Here is a 20,348-nt window from a genome sequence, read left to right as displayed (position 1 = left end):
TAACGTAGTTACTGTAACGCGTTACTTAATAACGCGTTAGTCCCAACACTGGTGGTTACCAAGATACAGAAACTGTGTCTGACATCTGCTTGTTGACTTTTCTTCAGAAGACGTTTTAAAGGCTGGGCTGAAAATGGCGATCCAGCATAGTGTGAGGTTTTAATTTTTTTACACATAACTCAAACATCTGGATTTTTTAAAGCTTTAAGTTAGGGGGACATGAGTGCTTAGACCGACACAGGAAGTATCAGCTGATTACTGCCTGCATGGCTTTACTTCCATTAATTTGAGTGGGTGAATTGGAAGTCTCCATTAAGTTTGAGCTCTTCTGCAGTGCTTCGGTGGAATGATTTGTGCAGTGAGAAAGAGTTGATCAGAGAAGTCTCTGTATCAGGTTTGGAGAGTGAAAGTATTTTATTTAGATTAGCACTAATTAAAAGGCATCTGTGTCTTTGTGATGGAGCTTTAAAATGTCCAGAAGCAGCTTGTTAAACAAACTTGCTAGTCTTAGTTAGTATATAACTTAGCAGTGAACCAACATGTGAGAGGTGAGTGATAACTGCCATCTTTGGGGTTACAGAATCGCCACAGGTTTCAATTCAGGAATATTTGATTATCATCTCTCATTTTTATAATACTTTAATTTTATGTTTACAATTTCAGCTGCTCATAGATTCTCAGCAAAATCCGTGACTTTCTGCTTTACATTCATATGTTAGCAGGAACAAACGTAACCCACATGTAGAAGCAGCAGAATGAGCAGTAGTAGTGTGACTAGAAGCAACAGTATCTTTCCCTCCCATCCGCGAATCTGGGCTTCTGTTTTTCCACAGCCTTTGTCTGTCTCTCCTCCCGGGACTCTCATTATGTAGCTCCTCATCCCTCTCCCACCTCTTTCTCCTCGCTTTGATCTCCTTGGAAATCTTCCCAGATTTCACAGTCACTGTGGAGGAAGCCTGCAGAGAGTTTGTGCATCTTTATAAAGTAAAACTCTCAGTCCAGAGCTCCTTCTGCACCAGAGCTGGTGACTTGCCGTGTGTAGGTCTGAATTAGAAAATCAGCTGAATTAGAAATCTCTTCACCAACTTGGAGCTCAAAGCTTTTGGGATGAACTGGCAGGTCTATTTCATAATGCATATAATCAGCTATACAGTTTCCCACAGGGATCATTAAAGATTTAACTTATCTCCAATTCAATAAATCTAATTTAAAATTTAACATTGAAGTTCCCTCATTGTCAAACTCATCTCACATCTGCCATGATGAAGGAAGAGAGCACTCTTAAACTGTGTCTGTGTCGTGGTCACTGCTGTGTCCTCACTTTTCTTTTTGTTCCTCCTTTGTGCTTCGAACACTTTTCACTGTTTCTCCTGTGCATCAGTGTCTGAGCCTCCCTCTGTCTGTGTGTGTTCATCTGTTTTTGCTTCGTCCCTTTCAGACTTTAAGATTTATAAGACTGCTTCAATGTTCAAGCTTCAGCCGTGTCTTGTTTCCCTGTATTTCTATTTCTGCCTCTATGAAAGCAAAACTCTTGAGCTTCTTGGATCCAAATGGCCAACATTAACATACCAAAGCCTGTACAAACACAGGGAGAACATGCAAACTCCACATGGAAATGCTCAGCCTGAGTTCAAACCCAGCAACACTAATGCTGCAAGCAACACTGATAACTGCTGAAAGGCATGCTACATACAGTTTCTGCATCCATAAGAGCCATGCCAGGTCAGCTGGGGTCTGAGTGATGTAACTTTTAACATCAGATGGTGAGGACAGGACTCCCTGCAGTACTTTGTGATTGTGTAAACTGGCCTGAGCTTATATAAAAGGAGCAGCTACTCATCCGTAGTGTCAGCAGCTGTCCATGTCCCCGACAAAGTATAAGCCCCACCTGAGTCACTGTTGTTGTGTTCCTGTGATTTTTTGTACACGGTTAACCTTGTATTTCTTTGTTTTTAATAAAAGGACGATTAAAGGTGTTTGCTGTCTGTCTGTTTTTATAAGTGTCAGGTTATCTTCTCTTCTCAGTCTTCTAAACTCACCTTGATCTCTTTGCGAGTCTCTCCAGGCTTGAACACCAGCGTTCCTTCGGTGTAATCGTAATCTGACCCAGCGTTGGCCGAACCATCTTCTGTTCTGTAGTCCACATAGAAAGTGTTCTCTCCCAGACCACCTAAACAACAGAAATAAAACAGTTACACTGGATATATTACACAATATTATTTCTGTTAGCTGTATCTATCTGTACTGTGATGTTCACACTCTTATAAAACCTATATAGGAAGATAAGCTGACTCTCAGTTACACTGGTTTTTGCATTTATGTTGCAGGTTTATGTTGGTCTTTTTCAGCAGCAGTTTTTGTTTTACTTGTGACTTCAGAACTGAAACCAAAGCGCTTTGAGGCAGCTGTTGTTGTGATTTGGAGCGATATAAATAAATAAATACATATAAATAAAACTGAACTGAATTTAACTGAAATACATTTTTTCCACATATCTAAAGAGAGCTCTATTTTAAATTTGGATGAATTTAGACTTCCCTTTACATCTTAGTCATTGTCTTGGACTGTCTGAATCTATTCATGGCTAAAAATGAAAGTGGAAACCAGACCTCTGTACGTGAATGCTAATGAGTGAGACAAACGAATTTAAGAATTTGAAGGAAATAGTCATGAATCTACAGGCTGAAATTTATGCATCTGGATTTTTGACACCTGAACGTTTGTGTGTGCGTGTGTGTGTGTGTGTGTGTGTGTGTGTGTGTGTGGGGGGGGGGGGTATCCTATTCAGCTGTATTATCTATAACTGTCCATCAATCAGTGCCTCCCATCTGACTGCCTTAGAATCAGGCATATATATCAGAAACTCTGGCATATTTAATAAAGCTGTGTAAAAAAATTGCTTTCATACTGTCACCACTTTCCGAGCTACAGGCCCACTAAGATCACACAGGTGGGTCAAAATGTGCTAGCTCGTCATTGACAGTCACTCCAAAAAACCCTAAAAACCTTTTCTTGGTATTCCCTAAAACAAGTTACGTGAAATTGTTCCAAACTGCTGTGTTAAAAAAAGGGAATTCTGTTTGAGGATGGATTGTGCATGGATTACTGCAGGCTCAAGTACTTCTTTTATAAGTACTTTTACAAGTAATTAATTGTCTTGCTTTAGGTTCAGTGGAGGAAACTGACCACAGGTCAGATAAAAGACATAAAAAGTGTAGATCAGATGTAGCATTAATTTGAAGAACAGAAAGATTTTATGCTTTATTAGCACAGCAGCTCTCAGCCTCTTGTCTTATTTATGTGGACTCATTATAAGCTTATGTGTAATTCATTTCGCTACCTTGACACACCACAGCCAGCATCAGAACGCCGCAGTTCTCCATGCACTGACTGTGAGGACTCTCAAACGAGATGCGGCTGCACACAGCCATGTCGTCGTCTTCTGGGGCCTCCTCATCAGCTACGACTGTGCGCCGCGCGTGGTCTGCTGCATGCTTCTTCAGGACATTTCCGGCTCCGATCATCATACGAGTTGCCTTCAGGGAGAGGAAGAGGAGGATAAGAGGAGGATGAGGGGTTAAAGGAACCAAGGAGTACAGAATCATTTTTAGAAGCCCTTGAACTACTTTATGCGTTCCCACAGTTCCGGACAACCTTGTGTGTTTACCTCAGGGCCTAAGAGAGAGAGACAGTGTGTGTGTGTGTGTGTGTGTGTGTGTTACCTGAATGCGGTAAAAAGCTCGGCTCTTCTGCTGGTGCAGCAGGGCGTAGTAGTTGGCCAGCTCAACCAGCTGGTCCAGCTCTTTATCAGGATATTTCTGCTTCAACTCCTTCAAGATACGAATCACCTGGAGGAAAGACGAGAGGACACAAATGCGCTTACGATGCAATCGACACGACACACACAAACGGCTCTTCATACAGTGAGAGATTCTCATCATGTATAGTGTCTGCAGACGCGATTCCACTCATATAAAAGAAAAGAATTTCTCACAGCCTCCAAGACTAAATCTTTTATATGTTTTCGGACTTTTTTTAGGTTACACATCTCAGATTTATGCACAGCTTTTTCAGGTCTTTGACTGGGTCACTGCAACACTTGGATTCTTTTCTTTTTCAGCCACTCAGTTGCAGGTTTGCTGCTGTGTTTGGGATCATTGTCCAGTTTGGGCCAAGCTTTAGGGCTCAGACAGATGGATGTGACTCCAGAGTACTTTGCTATGCAGAGGAGTTTCTGGTTGACTCCAGGTCCCGTGGCTGCCCAAATCATCACTCCACCACCCCTGTGTTGGTATGCAACTGGTATGAACTGCTGTGCATCGTGACCAAACATTGGTCTCGTCTGTTTGAAGGACATCGTTCCACAAGTCTTGTGGTTTTCTCAGACGCAATTTTCAAACTTAAGCTGTTCTTAGAATTCCTGGGAAGACTGAGGAATTGTGTTAACACACAACTAATCTCCAGACCAGCAAACTGTCAGAACTTCTGCTTTCACAGAGCTCATCACACTTGAAGATCAACTAATTAAGTGCAATTTGTTAGCATCGTCTGGCTGCTATTTACTCTCTTTTCCCCCCCTTTGGAAACAGTACAGCTACACTTAGTTTTTTACAAGACTGCATCAAGTCTTAGAGATATAAAATACAAAAAAGGCTAATGCAGAAATGTCCATTCTTTTTCAGTTTCTTAACAACAAAATCACCGCATCCTTTCTCTCTCTTTTAAAGGGAATGACATTTTAAAATAATAGCCTCCAACAACTTTCAAGCATTAAAAGAGAAGATGTCATCAGTTAAAGGAATAAATTACCCCTTTGCTGTCCAATGACAGTCACAAAAAGAGGCCTGAGTGCAATGTTTAATTACATTTGAGCACATTTAATAGATGAGTTGGTGCAGAAAACATCCCACATTTGTGCAATTTGCAAATGGTCAGTAAAATAAAACAAAACTAAACAAAACTAACATAACGCCGTTTCTCCAAAACGATATCCAGTCAGGCGATGTTTCACTTCTACCAGATACAATATGAATCAACAGTTATTATCCTGCTTCCTACTAAACGCCTTCACAATATAACCACATACTGTATTAGAATAGGTGAAGCTGATCTGGTGTTAGGATACATTTTTACATGTCACTTTGAAAAACATATAACATAACTCACTTTAGTCACTCTCATTCTCCACCAGGTATTCTGCAGATTTACAAATAGACCATTAAGCAAACACAAATATGGTAATACTTAAAATACTTCTTTTATTTTCTCTACACAACACGAAACACAGGTTGTTTCTGGCATTTTAATGGGACCTGTGAGCCTGCTTTTGAAATATGTAAAAATGTGCAGGTCTGACTCCCCTGATGGGCTGTTCTTTGTCTTGTCTTGTTTACAAGGACTGAAAGAGACAAAAACATGGATGCTGGGTATGGAAAATAGGTCTGTCCAACAGTAGTTTATTAGACAAGCAAGGCTCAGTCAGTGTAGCAGATTTTGATAAGCACCTTTGGCCTGTGCAACCAGGTGTTTGTAGAGAGAGGATCCAAATGCCTATCAGGAATCTCAGGATGCAAACAGGAACTTTATTTATTTTATAAATAAAAAAGAGAACAAAATGCTGTGCACAACACCGGTGGGAGAACCTGGAAGGAAGTAACTAAACTGAGTCACAAAAAACAGATAAGAAAAAAACTTGTAGACAAGCAACAGTGAACAGCGTGTTTGCTTGTTAGCATGTTGTTTTTTCAGTTATGGATGTATTTGCAAGGCTCAGTATGGCGTGATTAACTTTTAGAACTTGTTTGGATCTGAATCCAGAACTTTTGTGAAGGATTCTCTGTAATGTGGATTAAAACAGTCCTGCTGGATCCAGGGACTTGGGCCATATGTGGTCTGCCTTGGTCTGTCTTCCCTCTGAGAGCGACTGTTAGCAAAGAAGAAAATAACCCTTTTCAGTGTAACCTGTATGTGCTGCATATGCATGAAGGCAGGTTTCTCAGTAAGTGGTAGCTCAGTATCAATGAAGAGGTGAGCGGTCCTGAAGGGGCCACCTCACTGAGAGGAAGTGATGCCCACAGGCTGAGGCTGCGCTCTGCCTCCGCTCACATTTACGTCAAGTTTCTGCCCACACAGCGAACTCAGATAGCAAAACTGCAGGGGTGGAGTGCACTCGACACTTTCAGCTGGCTATCAGGGTGCGAACCTACCTAAAAGGCCATTTAGCGCACTATTATGAGCAGAATAGCGTTTAACCCTAGACTTTAAGGCCACTTTTTAACCCAAATCTCCTGTATTTAAAATGTCTTATTTCAGTACAGCGTGTGATATCTGAGCATATGCACCACACATACAGCCGAATTAGGAGTAAAAAAGCAAAATGTAATTAAATTTCTAAAACTCCAATTATGTAAGTGAGGGGCGTCTTCAAACTTGTCACCCAAGTCCAAGGTAAACTGTGAAAATACCTGTGAAAGGCAACAACTTTAAAAAGTCAATTTGAAGCATATTTTAGCTTAAATATCGGAATGATATTTTAAAACCTGGTGTAATCGGGCCAGAAAAATGATGAGGATGAGGAACTGTTTGTCTCTCAGTTCTTTCGGTCTGTCTAGCTTTTATTTTAATAAAGTTTCTTCCCCAGAGTCTCATTTCTCTGCTCTGACTCTCATTAAAATGTCCACATGTTAATTTCTCTGCCCTAACATTTCCATTTAAGCTTTTCTCATTTTCCATCCTCAATTCTAAATCAAGTAAATTATATTTATAGAGCCAAGTATTACAAGGTCTCCTCAAGGGGCTTTATGACTTTTTACTGTTGATAGATTTTCAGTTCAGATAAAGAAAAAGTTCTTTCTACTCCTCAAAAGTAAGAGCCATTAATCTCTTTCAGAGCAGACGTAAATGGGGATATTGTCATCTGCATTCCAGACAGGTGCAAAGCAGCGATCGTTTACAAAACTTTCAAGCTGACAAAAATGAGATTATAAAGTGCAGAACAAAGCATGCATGCTTCACTTGAGGAAATGGAAATTTAAACTGGAGCCACATTTATCTGCATTTGAGGCGCTTAACAAATTTATCAGACGAGATGTCATAAAAACAAGAAAACACAAAAACTTGTTCAAAGAACTAAAAGTTATGTTTTTATTTATGAGGCAAAATAACAAACTTTTTATATGTTTTGAGCCAGAAGCCAGAAATTAATGAAGCACAATATTCAAATACTTAAATTAAATCTTCTGTTCTGCTTTTTTGTAACACAGTAAATTTGTAAATTTAATAATTATATTTTAGCATTAAAAATATAATTTAGACTAAGGAGCTCGGGCCTGTGGCGGAAACCTTACACTGGGTGGTGTTTGAAATGTATTAAGCACTGTTGGTCAAGTTACTTACTTCCCCAAAAAAGTAATCCCGTTACTTTACTGATTACTTATTTTCAAAAGTAATTAGTTAGTTACTTTTTAAAAACACGATTGACAACCTGAATAGATAAAGCGATAGATCTTTCAGCCCAATTCTACTTTTTCTGCATAATCCATCATACAAAATGTAATCAAATGGAAACGTCTGTTTGTAAAACTGTAAACTTTAAATCTTTTAACTTTATGCATCAAGCAAAAACTTAATTATATGCAACATTCTCTGACTGGAAGAAATTTGTTTAACATTTAAACCTATTTTCTGCACATTCCAGCACATAAAATAAAATATGTTTTTGTGTTTACACTCAGTCTTTCAAATAGATGCAAGTAAAACACAGCAGAAAATAAATAAAATCAAAGACTGGCAGTCCTGTTGCTCTATTTTCACCTGTAAAGCAGGACTGGGGTAGGCGGAGGTTTACCCTGGTGCAGGTGTGCCGCAGCGGTCAGTGGAAAAATCATGAGTTTCTCTGTGAGTTTCCCATTACAGTCGTGGCGCACTCGCTGCTTGCTTGGAAGTTTAGGGGTTTTTTCAAGCTGTAAAAAGAAGTTTTCTTCCACGCACAACGGACACTAATGTTTTGTCACTTTTATGGAATCAAACTCAAAGTAAGGTCAGTACTTCCACACTTTAAACGCTGCACGCTCATACTCTCTCCCGCACTCGATATATTATCCATTGTTGATCTGCAGACAGCTGTTGTCACGAACGTCGCACTCGCTTACGTCACTGTCATGAGACATTCTCGCAAAAAATTCTCGCTATTTTAGTAACGCAGTAACGCAGCATTCCTACTTGAAAGTAACGGTAATCTAATTACCGTTTTTGCAATAGTAATCCCTTACATTACTCGTTACTTGAAAAAAGTAATCAGATTACAGTAACGTAACGCGTTACTGCCCATCTCTGGTATTAAGCACTGTATTTTTCTGTCTCCTGCTGAAAAATACATGATTTTTCTCCAGTCATGTCCTAAAACAGCAGAAAGTGCCGGTTTCGATTTTTCACCAACATAAAAATGTGGGAAATGCACTTATGAAATGTATATACTGTAAGCCAGATATGCACTGACCCCAGAGTACGAATGGATTTAAATTCTAAAGATTATATGAAAATGAAACACTTGTTTCTTAACTTCCTCACTTTGAACACAGATTTTCCCAGATGGCACTATGACGTTTTGCACAAATCAGAACTGCATCTGAGGAATGGAAAGAAAAACTTTGTTTGCATAGTGACAATGTTAAAATGTGCAAAAACAAGTTCACCAAAATAAGTTTTTGCTGTTTTCCTGTCTGTCTTCAGAAATATTTTTATTTATGTTTTGACTCTGGTTTGCTGAGCTGATGGTTGAAGTTTGCCCGTTATATAGGAAGACCTTTCAGACGGTTTTATGTAACAGATTATCTGGCGTGTAACTGAATCTCTCAAACTAACAGTCTGACGTTGTGATTCTGATGTTGTGCTTGTAATCAGATACTCTCCTATGCTGCTCTCTGAAGCTTCTTCCCGTCTCTGTCTCACCTCCTTGCGGCTCTCATCCAGCTCCTTGCTGCTTTCCACATTGACTGTAGCGCTGTTGGAGTGGGGCAGATTGGCTCCCCCTCCTGTTCCCACGGCTCCTGCTGCTGCTCCAATGTTGTTGGCTGCGGCGCCTGTGGTCCCGTCCTGAGTGCCGCCCCCACAGTTTTCAGCAGGAACCACAGCGCCCCCTCGCGCTGGGAACTTGCCATCTATGATCATTTCCATGCCGCCTTTGTTGGGTGTCAAATCCCCTTCAGTCTCGACAACGATGCCATGGCGCTTGTCGGCTCGGTAACGCTTGCCCATGTATTTGTAGAAGAGCAGGCGCCGGTCAGCGATCCAAGCCAGGATGACGCAGACAGGGAAGAAGAGCAGGGTGACCAGGGCCTCCCACACCTGAAACACACATGGACATTATAAAGTTAGAACTATTATAGTTAAAGATCGGTCATCCATCCATCCATCCTCTTAACAGCTTAAGTAACCAGGAGCTCTGAACCCAGGATCTACTTGCTGTGAGGCGACCTGGCCCATAGAGAAACATAAATTCAGTAAGTGGTCACATTTGGATTTACAAGTAAACAAACTACTTGTGTGCTGAAAAAGAATAACAGATATCTTTGCTTAGAAATTTGTCCATCAGCAGACAGTGTATGAAGCTAGGAAGAAGACGATACTAACATGTCTCGCTCCACATATTCTCCAACCTCTAAAACAAATAAAAGACAAAAACTGCTCCATGTCAAAACTCACGTCTCCTGCATAACAATAGTTGCATCACTTTGCTTCAAGTCTTCATGCTAGAGGGTGTATTTGAGAACTTACCAATTTACCAAAATGAGGAATAAATATCTGTTAAAATGTTGCCACTGCACCTCTGAGCTCACTGATTCTTTCATCCTCTCACACTGAGTCTGCCTCACCTCCACGACGCCCGGCGATATGATAGACAGGATAAGGTAGAGCCAGATGTAGGCGAAGATGCTCCAGAACGCGGTGATGAAGAACACCCGCAGATGTTTGATCTTTCGGCTCTGGCCATTGGGAATCACCCACACGCAGATCCCGATGATCACAAACATGTTGAAGGCGGCACTGCCGACGATGGTTCCTGGACCCAACTGGCCAGCCTTGAATTCGTGACCACACACCTGCAAAAAGTTTGTAACAGGGAGAGGGAAGACAAGTCTACTTACCATCTGCATCTCAATAAACGATACACAGAGTTACTGTGTGTGTGTGTGTGTGTACCTCTATAACAGAGAGCAGTATCTCTGGAGCGCTGGAGCCCAGAGCCATGAGTGTCAGATTGGACACTGTTTCATTCCAGATTCGAACCGTCGCCACTGAAGTTTCCCCGTTAGGCATAGTGATGGTCACCTCCTTCTCCTGTTGGCCCAAACACACAATTTGTGTTACCGTGCTTAATGTAAATAGTCTGGACTACGTAGAAGGATGAAGATGTAATTTGACTTTGAATATAGAGACTCGCTCTCTATTCTGCTGTCACTCCTCTTGCTTTAGGCGGATTTTCTCCCACGCCTACAGACACCAAATCAACGAGCACTGCGGCTGTGCCTACAAAACTAACATATATTTTTTCACTGTACCTTTGACAGTTTTTCAGTTGTGGTCAAAACTGAAAAAAATCTCTCAAATCTCTCCCCATTCATGTACACTGGAAAGCTAAAGTGAGGTTAGAGTGAGACATGCAGAAAACCTCAGCTGAAATTTTGGTGTTTAACCTGCTGCTGTGACCACAATTTTCACCCTACAGCCATCATTTTACCCTCAAAACGTAGCTATACTTATCTGCTTTTCAACAAGCCCCACCTCAAAGCCCACACATGTATACTTTTTGAACTACAGCCGTTTGTTTCAGAGGAATGCCATCATGAGCTTTCATTCACGAGGTTCCAACCAGTCTTGGAGAGAAAGAAAAAATCTTTTTTAACTCGCTCTCCTGACCTCTGTTTAAAGACTACACACACCTAAATCAATTGTATAGAGCACTTGTCGTGATGCTTACAGGTTTTAAAGAACACCTCCCTCATTTGAAAATGTTAATTGTGGATTGGTTGGTCATAGTCATGCTCCCTCCCCCTGCTGGGAAAACTAAACACTCCTGTGGTGGGTTGAAGTATAGCATGGACATGCGTATGACTTGGAATTTTCAGTATGGTCACCAAAACACATACCAATTTTACAATGTCCGACACTTTATTAGGCACACCTGTTTTCACTCTACACAAACAAGCTATTCATCTACATGTTTTTGCTCCCATCCACAGCAAGTTTGCAGTCCCACTGCAATTTCACCAGGAATTGCACATTCCTGGTCATCTGCTAATAGTAAACAGTAAAAAGTCACTGTTCCCACATGCTAGGGCTGCAGATAATGCAGTGGGTTGTACGGTTACCTCACAACAACAGTGGTCCTTTCATTTTGCATCCCAACTTAGATGAAGAGGGACAATTTTTCTTCTTGTTAACAAGAAGAAGTTCAATATCTCTACCTGCTGAGAATTTGCAGTGAGAAAAAATCTTCCATGTTCTCATCCAGTCCTGTGTTTTAAAAACGACCTTCCCATTCCACTAAACGGCATTTTTAGTTACATCTCAGGGATTCAGTTTTACAGTTTTAATACCTTACATTTAACAAGATAGGCAGTGTCATCCAGCCAAGTACAGTTTGACTTCCAGCTACTCACTCGCTGATTTTCAGATTAGATTTTCTTTTGGATTTAATTTTCACACTCTGTGTTGTTATATTGTAGGCGCCAAAACTACCAGGCTAAGTTTTCATTGAGGGAAAGGTTTGGATTCAAATACAAATGTTCATAATGTTAACCACATTAGAAGCTTGAGCTCCATTTTCAGCAGCATAAGCCTGAAAACATTAACAGAACTAAGAAAAATTTAAATAAAACATTAAAAGTCAAATATTTTCACAGTTCAAACATTTGGATGCACTTCAGTCAATATGACTTACACTATTTTTTATTAACTTCTCTCAAAAGGATTAACTTAACGTAACTCAAAAAAACCTGAGTTAAAAACTTGAAGTTAGGAAGCACTTTCTTTTTCCATCTAAACTCAACATTTATTACTGGCTGTGAAAAGGAATATTCATGTATGCAGGCTAAAGCTGATCAGCAAGTTTGCTTTTACTCCCGTTCCTCATTTCTTTCATGATAATCCGTACAGTCTATGACTGCAAAGAAAGGCAATACACAGAAAAGCCACATTGATAATAAAGGTGTCTGTGGAAAAAAAACAATCCACCAAAAAACCCCATTTCCCTCTAAATCACAATACAGTTTATCTGAATGGGAATGTAATTTTTCCGAGTCATGACTCTCTTGTCGTATTTATCTACACAGAGATAAAGAGACAGATTTATCTCTCTGCTTCGGCTGTATTCATCACCATTAGCAGTTTATTTGCTGACATAGTCTTCACTCTATTTACTCTGTGCATTCATTGCTTTGCATTCATAAATCCTCATAACAGGAGCACACACAGGAAGTGAAGTGTAGTGTAGAACATGTAGCTGCAGCATACTCTCCCACTGTCCATTGTTGACTGCCACAGCTGCAGTGTACAGATACACCAGCACTCAGACTGACTCGGAGCCCCACATACTCGGCCGGTAGATGGTGCAGACTCAGACTGACCGGAGCCCTGGCCGGTAGATGGTGCAGAGGTGGTGCTGTGCCTGCCACTGTGATGGATTGTGGGGTACACACTCAGATATGCGTGTAAACTGACCACGAAGGGGATGGATGAGCTAATGTTTCCTTTGCCTTCTACCACCATGCCTATTACTTTGTTGTCTTTCCCGTTATAGAGCTCCTTATCTGACAGATTTCTCATTACATTCAATCTCAGTGTAATTCCTTGAAAATGGATCCCTGTATATGTATCTGTTAGGCTCAGGGAATGACCTGAATGGAGTTGGACAGCTCTTGTGGAAGGACGAGTTGCGGTCAAGAGGCTCCACTAAAAATGATTTACTAAGCTGTCACTGGGACCAAATTAACCTGGAATGCATTTCACCATGCGATTGGTACTTTAAACTAGATGGCTGTTGTTTTCCTGCACAGCTGTTTTCAGCCTGGATGCCTGCTTAAATTTTCCAGAGTAAATAAATCCACTCACTAAAGTTTATTTTACTCAGAATTAGTTATTTGTATTTCTGGCCAACTTACTGAGGAGCATAGTCATTCATTGTTTCAATGAATAACTTTTAATAAATTTTTCCAAGTATTTAACACTTCTGCAGTGGCAAGCGCAAAGACTCACGAGACTGTTAATATATACCTTCAAATTCTTAATTTGATATGCTGTGGTTGGTTACTTCAGATTCTTGTGGATATGGTTTCTAGTGCTTGTGTGGCAGAGAACAGTGTAAAGGTGTAAAAGGAGTCAGACTCCTGCATTAAGATGCAAAAACAGGTCCCAACGAAAGTCAAACTAAACAACACTTACAAAGTAAAGACATCATGCAAAAAACATTTGAAACAAACATGAATCCACAGACAAAAGAGGCCTGGCAGAACACAGGAGGTCACTGGGAAATAACTCTGTGCTTGCCACGCAGAAAATGCACAAAGAGAAGGTAAGACTATAAATACACCAGGAACGGAATGGGGAATGAGAAACAGGATGGGGAACAGACGCAGGTGAAACTGTGTCCAAATCTGGAGGCTGCATGCTTCGAAGGACGCGGCCTTCATAGGGCACACCTTCACAGGCCACAAAGACCTCAGAGACCGGAAGTGTAGCCTATCAGCGCTGCCTCTGTTGCCTAGCAACCATGAAACTGGCAGCTAGAGAGGTGTTGGAGAGAGACAAAATCACTAATGTCATGTAACTTGTATTCAGCCAAATTTAATGTTATAAAGCGATATATATTTAAATGCAATGACTGCTTCCCTCAGACTGTCAGTCTGATGTCTGAATGCAACCTTCAAAGGATGCAGCCCCTGAATTTGGAAACACTTAATCAGCCAGTCAAGGGAAGTCAAGAAAATAAAATTACCACATGACATGAAAGAAAATTAAGCTTCAAAGCAAAACATGGTGGAACCAAAAGAACCGCAAAGAACATCTGAGAACAAAGTTATAAACACAAAGATGAAACAAATAAAGGAAGAGAAACACTGACAGAACCTCATCAATAACAAACTCAAAATAGAAGAAATAATAATAATAATAAACCAGGAACTGACAACTGAAAACCTGAAATCGAACTCAAATGATAACATAAAACTAAAGTTTAGTATTAGCAGAATGGTAAAGTCATGAAAACAGCAGTCCAAAACCCAAAACATACAAAAGTCTAAATCTTTAACCTCAAAATGACACGTGGTCACTATTCATGTTCAGGGTTTTTTTTAAAGTCTTAACTTCCTGAATGAAGTAAGCAATCTATAGTAACAAAATCTGGGTTGATTCAATATAAAATGTATATGTATGTATATATATATCAAAATCATGTAACATACCCTCTTTAAGTGCTGCACATTCAAAATAAAGAAGCTAACTCCTGTTTCTTATTGATCTCTAAGCCTCTGGTAATACCATCATACTAGAAGAAGCTGCTCCTGTATGTTTTTAAAGGTATCCTTGCCCTACTTGCCTCTGTTTGCAGAATACAAGCAGTCATTGCCCATCTGTCTGTATGCAGCTTACATGATAGAAGCGAGGAGACCGACTCTTTCCTGCTGCTGCGACCGGAGAAATGAAATGTGTGGGTGGAGTGTAATTGCATCTCCAAGGAGTTGAGCTAACACTGATGTTATCAGTCCTGTCAGATAACTCCAGCATTGAGCAATATTTTACTCTGAATGTGTAAAATTACTCCTTGGGAGCTGAAATAAACTCAGAAATGTTCTGTACTCAAACTTTAATAACTTGTTTTTTGCTGTTCTACCCACAACATGACAGAAAGGAATCATATGGAGAGTTTCGTGTAAGACAAAATCTTATACTCTGTAGATGTTAGCATCTTTTTTTAAAACCAGAAAACAGCTTTGATACTGAGAACAGCGTGTTAATGTCCCTGTTTCTCTCTCCAGCTGACCTTCATGTCTCCTCATCCTCCTTTCAAATTGGACCTCAGGGTCCACTGAAACTTCAAACTAAGGAGCAATCGTATTTTTTTTAAACATTGCTTATGACTGCAGAACCTCAAGACCTGATCCATTAAAAGCCACCTGGGGCACAAACACACACACCCTGTGAGCTGTAGCCCTGCAAAAACATCACGACAACTTTGGCAAATAACAACTCTGTCTGCTGACTCTGAAAACAGCTGAGGGTCATTTGCACTGTTAGGGTTTGCAGTGGAAATGGACAGAGGAGGGGAATCTATGAAATTTCCATTAAAGGAACTGTTCAGACTCTCTTTACAGGAAGGAGACGACTATATGATGAAGCACACAAATTCACTTCACAGGTTCCAGCAAATCATTTATGCCTTCATTGAAGACGGGAACACAGCTTTATTAATGCATTAACATGAAGTAGGTCTATTTTGAGGTGTTTGGTGCACGGTCAGCAAAGAGTCTGCACTATAGCTGAGTGAAAATACTCGACAGGTGGAAGCTTTCTCTTTCCTTTCCTTTTGGATAAAGCTTGTAGTAAGAGCTGGATCAGGTGACGCTGAACCATCCTTATAGACTCAGGCTGCTGGGGGACTTCCCATCATGCACAGAGCACTCCTCATCCACTCCCCTCTTTTCACTTTTCCCACATCTTTATAGACTACTATCACATGTCATTACATTTAACTTTTCTCTCTCCTGTAGTTTGCATTTTTCCTGTTTGTTGCTCATGTTCTCTCTTTTTTCCTTTTTTATTCTCCTTTTTTTCCTCGGGGAGGGGCAGCCATCTGCAGAGACTGGCTCCTCCCCCACTGTTTCCAAGTGCTGCTCACTGGGGATCGTCTGTTGGTTTTCTCTCTAATAATGGTGTTTTTTAAACTTATAAAGCACATTGGAACACCTATTGTAAATACATTCGGTGTAATTGAAGGTTAATCGAAAAAACTTTTCCATCACAGATGTGTGAACAGCAATTTTTGCTGCAGTTTCATGAAATGGTCCCAGATTATGCCGGCACACGGTCTGATGATAGCGCATCATGGTCGGTATAATAGTTCATGTTCATGGACATAAACCATGTACCTCCAGGCTAAAAGAGCAACAAAGGCCAAATTAGGAAGTGGAAGATCATAACTTTCTGATACACTACCATTTGAATCCCACCTTGCTTCATATTACTAGCAGCTCCATAGTGTAGTGGTTCACACATTTGCCTAATAAGCAGAGGCCTCCCAGGAAAAGACACAAATGCTTTGGGGGTTGCATCAGGAAGGACATCCGGTGTAAAAATCGTCCAAATCAAATACACGAAGCTATCAGCTGTGGAGACAACCTCGTTAATTTCTTTGTTATTACAACTCAAAATAAATAAAGGGAAGGCAGTTTGTAACTTGGATTGATCAATATCTTTGTGCACTTTTTTAAAATTACAAATTGTAGGTTCAGCTGTTGTTGATGTTCAGCTTCACTTGCTGCTAAAGCATTCTTACTACATTAATTAACATTTCATGGTTCTGGTTAAAATATATTCACCTGGTAACGGAAAACAGTTTTTTTTAGGTTGCCTGTCGTATAAAGACACATGGCGCCTTTTAAACCTGCACTGACTGACACAAAGAAAATATGGGCAGTCCTGTGTTTGTGAAGAAACAGATGATATTCATCCCGATTTCCTGATTTGCCATGAGACTGCACTGATGTGAAAGGTGTGCTTGAGTTTTGATTCCATGTTTCTGGGTAGTCCATCCTTTTTCCAGTTCTCTGTGGTGATCACCTGACAGAATGTTAAATAACTTGTAGAGTAATTTGGCCTGGAAGATGGTCGACATCCTGCTAGATTTGTACAATCTATGAGTTTGTAATTCCTACATCACTGGTTTCGAAATGGTGTGCTGAGGCAAATCCAGGTATGCTGACATTTATGACCACCATGTGTTATTTTTTTGGAGCATACCACAACTTATCCTCACTGCAGTCAATCTGTAACCTGAAGAAATAAAATATGAAAAACTAGCAGCTCTCAAAGTTGAGAACTTTGCAAAAACTACCCGTCTGAAGGCTTTAGCTGGGAGGTCAACAGTCCTTGGAAGCTAAACAACTCCCCTCATGCAAAATGAGATCCAAACAAAAACCATACCATATATATCGAGCATACCATTTGTGGATTGAGTGCATTTGCCTGACTCAAGTTATATGTCATGTTCAAGCTTATAAGATGTAATTATTTCTTGCCTTTATAAATAATTAAAAAGAAAATCACACTTATGTCATCCTACCTGAGATGTGATGACCTCTATGGATGCCATGAAGCGGTCAGCAATGATGGACACTCCCAGGAACATGTACATGAGTGACAGGAAGTAGACCACAGCTCTGGCCACCTGGTAACCGAGTCCGGGGTTTTCGGGCTTCCAGACAGGCAACAGGATGCCCGGGTTGCACTTGGCCACCTCATCACACTTATCCCCAATGCTGGGTGATGTACTATTATCATTAGATAAGGAAGGCAGGACGGAGGAGGAGGGAAATATGGAGGGCAAGGCTGTTCTTGGGTCAGGGTTCACGCTGGGGTCACTGCGCTGGGACTCTGGCTGGCAGGGTGGCAGTGGAAGAAGGAAGAGGAAGAAGAGGAGGAAGGGGGCAGGAGAGGCGGAGAGAGACATCACGGCGTTTGATTCCCACGAGAAGCAGGAAAGACAAGGCAGAAGGTGACGGGAATAGGCAGAGGAAGAAGGAGACGGGAACGGGAGATGCTGGGTACAGCCGAGGGTACTGCGACTAGCTCACCTGCAGAGGGGGGAGAGAGAACGAGAAGGAAAATCAGAATTAGTTCATGAATAAAGAGAAGAAAAGGCTTTAAAAGCTGTACCGAAGACCAAACAAAGAGTGGAGTGAAGCTTATGCAACATTAAGCAAACACTAAAAGAAGTGTCTTCTATGCTGTCAGACACTTTAATGAAAACACTGAGGGAACGATAGAAAGGAGAGAAGAGTTCTGGCTAAGCTACGTTTAAAAATCACACAAACTCTTTACAGTTGCATCTGCGGTTTTAGCAAAGATACACAATACAAATTTACACCCTTCCCACCAAAATGTGTCAGTGCTGGTGTGAAGCCAGTTCTGCGGTGGAGTCTTGAGAACCAGCCGACATTTCGACAGGTTTCATAAATGATTCTTACAAAGCCTTTATAGGAAAAGGCGTGGGACTTTCCAGAGGATAATAACACAGAGGACGTCATCTGCATGATCTCTACACCTTCAATACAACAGTGAAATTCTCACTGTAACCCCTCCCATAGTCACCACCAATCTTTTTTTGTTATTATAAAGGTATGGAACCAGTACTAGACTAGCACTGATCTATACATGCATCCACCCACCCACCCAAATTAATTAATGAGCATAGATACAACTTCCATTAACTGGCACTCCATTGGTGGAAACTGGGTACCACTCAATATTCACACTGCTTGGATTTCTAGTTCCAGCAAGAAAATGCAGCTCAGAAAATAATGATGGATGCAGTGATATCTGGCTCTGTAATCTTACTGTTTCAGCCAAGCAGCGGTGTGAGAGACTGACGACCTGTCCAGGGTGTACCTCAACTCTCACTATCACAGCTGACGTAGTCTCTACGCTCTCTAACAGGATTATCGGTTAAGAAAACGAATGGATGGATGTTTTAACTAAGAAGTTTACAACGTGTTCCTCATTACACACTCAGTGGCAGCAATGGCAAATGCTTTCCCCAAGTTTATTTCATCAAATCAAAATTCCAGCCCTGTACTTGGCTTGCTCTGCACACAAGAAATACTTTTTTGAATATTTGTAGATAGATATTCTTCAGTATATCGATTTCTTTCTCTTTTTAAAGAGTTTCACTAGAAACAGGCCTGCCTTATTTATATGAACAAAATCCTTCCCTTTAGATGATGACTTCACTGAACCTTATCTTTTGAGGAAAATGTCAGATTACTCACAAAATCACACCTCTTGCCTTTAGCTTTCATTTCACTGTACTGCATCTCTCATCCATGCACTCATTACCTTCTCCCTGTAACGGCATTTAATCTAGAATGCCTAGCAAAGTCCTGGATGGGCGACAGGATGTCCAAAGCTCTACTGCCAGGCTTCCCTGGCAGGACATTATGCCTACTCTCATCCACCTACACTAGTGTATTAAATAAGATTCTCCTCCTAAAATAAAGTCCCTTCACAGTGTTCTTTGCAGTATTCATTCCCCCATCTGATACAGGAGAGTTGTTCATCCCCTCTCCACGTTGGTGATCCTGTGGCATGGAGCTGTTTGTGATGAGGCTTCGGTGCTTTGGAGTTCTCTCCCGCTCCACAGTCAAGGAATAAAAACTCCAGAGCAATTTAGGAAAATCAAACTTTTCGCACTGGCTTTTGTTCCCACTCAAAGTAAACTTGCTTTGCTGTCTGCTTGATATTATTTTGCAGTGCGTTTTATGTACAGTGTTTTTCACCTTGCATTCATACTGTAGCTGTTGTTTTTCATATGAAAGCAGAAAATAACTGGATTGTGAATTATGTAAAGTTTTCCCTGTAAATATAGACAAAGGAAGTCGTAGGTGAACGCTGGCAGGTATAAAAGGGTGGATGATGTAATTCAGCGGCGTCCCTGCTTCACTCTTGAATGAAACATTGAAGTGAGTCACCAGAACACAGAAAAATAATAACATAGAGATAAAATAATTAAAGCTCAAATAGAAAAAGCTGGAGCAGAAGGCTAAGTGGAAGAAAGGATGACAAATGCAGACAGAAAAGAATGAATAATGGATGAATATAGTAGTGTGAGACTGATTCGTTTCAGTTCAGTTTAGTGTGACCTCGTGTCGCATAAAAGTCTTAAAAGCAGCATTTTCTCTATCGTTTACCTTGAACTTCAGATGGAAGGAAAAACAAGTGAGGCACAAACCCGGAGCGAGGGTGAGAACAAACGGAAAAAGGACAAACAAATGCAAAAAACTCACAGCGAAAACATGAGACAGAAGAAGAGAGGGATGGGAGGAAGAGAGTCAAAAGATAGAAAGACGGTACAAAGAAGCCGAGACAGCAGGGAGGACGAGTCACTGTGATGGCCTCCAGAAAAAGAGGCTTGTTTTTGTTTGAGTCATGCAAACCCAGAACTGCTCACCAAATGTCTTTCTGCTCTTTCCCTTTTAATTTGAGACACCAACACACACTAACAACGCTTGTTTGAGGTAAGTTTCTTTCCTCTTTGTGTGTGTGTGAGCATGCAACGTCACTTCTGCCAACTGGTGAGA

The 20,348-nt window shown here is 40.8% G+C and overlaps 1 protein-coding gene across 1 annotated transcript in view; it reads right to left on the bottom strand.

Annotated features, from left to right (window-relative positions):
* The window catches only part of slc8a2b (solute carrier family 8 member 2b), a 205,037-nt gene that overhangs the window by 36,061 nt on the left and 148,628 nt on the right, over window positions 1-20,348 (bottom strand). The window contains exons 5-11 of the mRNA XM_031741776.2: window positions 17,336-17,846; window positions 10,201-10,338; window positions 9,873-10,100; window positions 8,950-9,345; window positions 3,723-3,848; window positions 3,341-3,536; window positions 2,040-2,170 (exon numbers count right to left, since the gene is read on the bottom strand). Of these exons, the coding sequence (XP_031597636.2) occupies window positions 2,040-2,170; window positions 3,341-3,536; window positions 3,723-3,848; window positions 8,950-9,345; window positions 9,873-10,100; window positions 10,201-10,338; window positions 17,336-17,722 (1,602 nt within the window). The 5' untranslated portion in view covers window positions 17,723-17,846. The remainder of the gene's footprint in view (window positions 1-2,039; window positions 2,171-3,340; window positions 3,537-3,722; window positions 3,849-8,949; window positions 9,346-9,872; window positions 10,101-10,200; window positions 10,339-17,335; window positions 17,847-20,348) is intronic.

This window comes from Oreochromis aureus, linkage group 14 (assembly GCF_013358895.1).
Source record: "Oreochromis aureus strain Israel breed Guangdong linkage group 14, ZZ_aureus, whole genome shotgun sequence".
Classification (NCBI taxonomy): Eukaryota; Metazoa; Chordata; class Actinopteri; order Cichliformes; family Cichlidae; genus Oreochromis; species Oreochromis aureus.
Note: the sequence above shows the minus strand (reverse complement) of the source record. Positions and strands in the feature narration are given on the sequence as shown.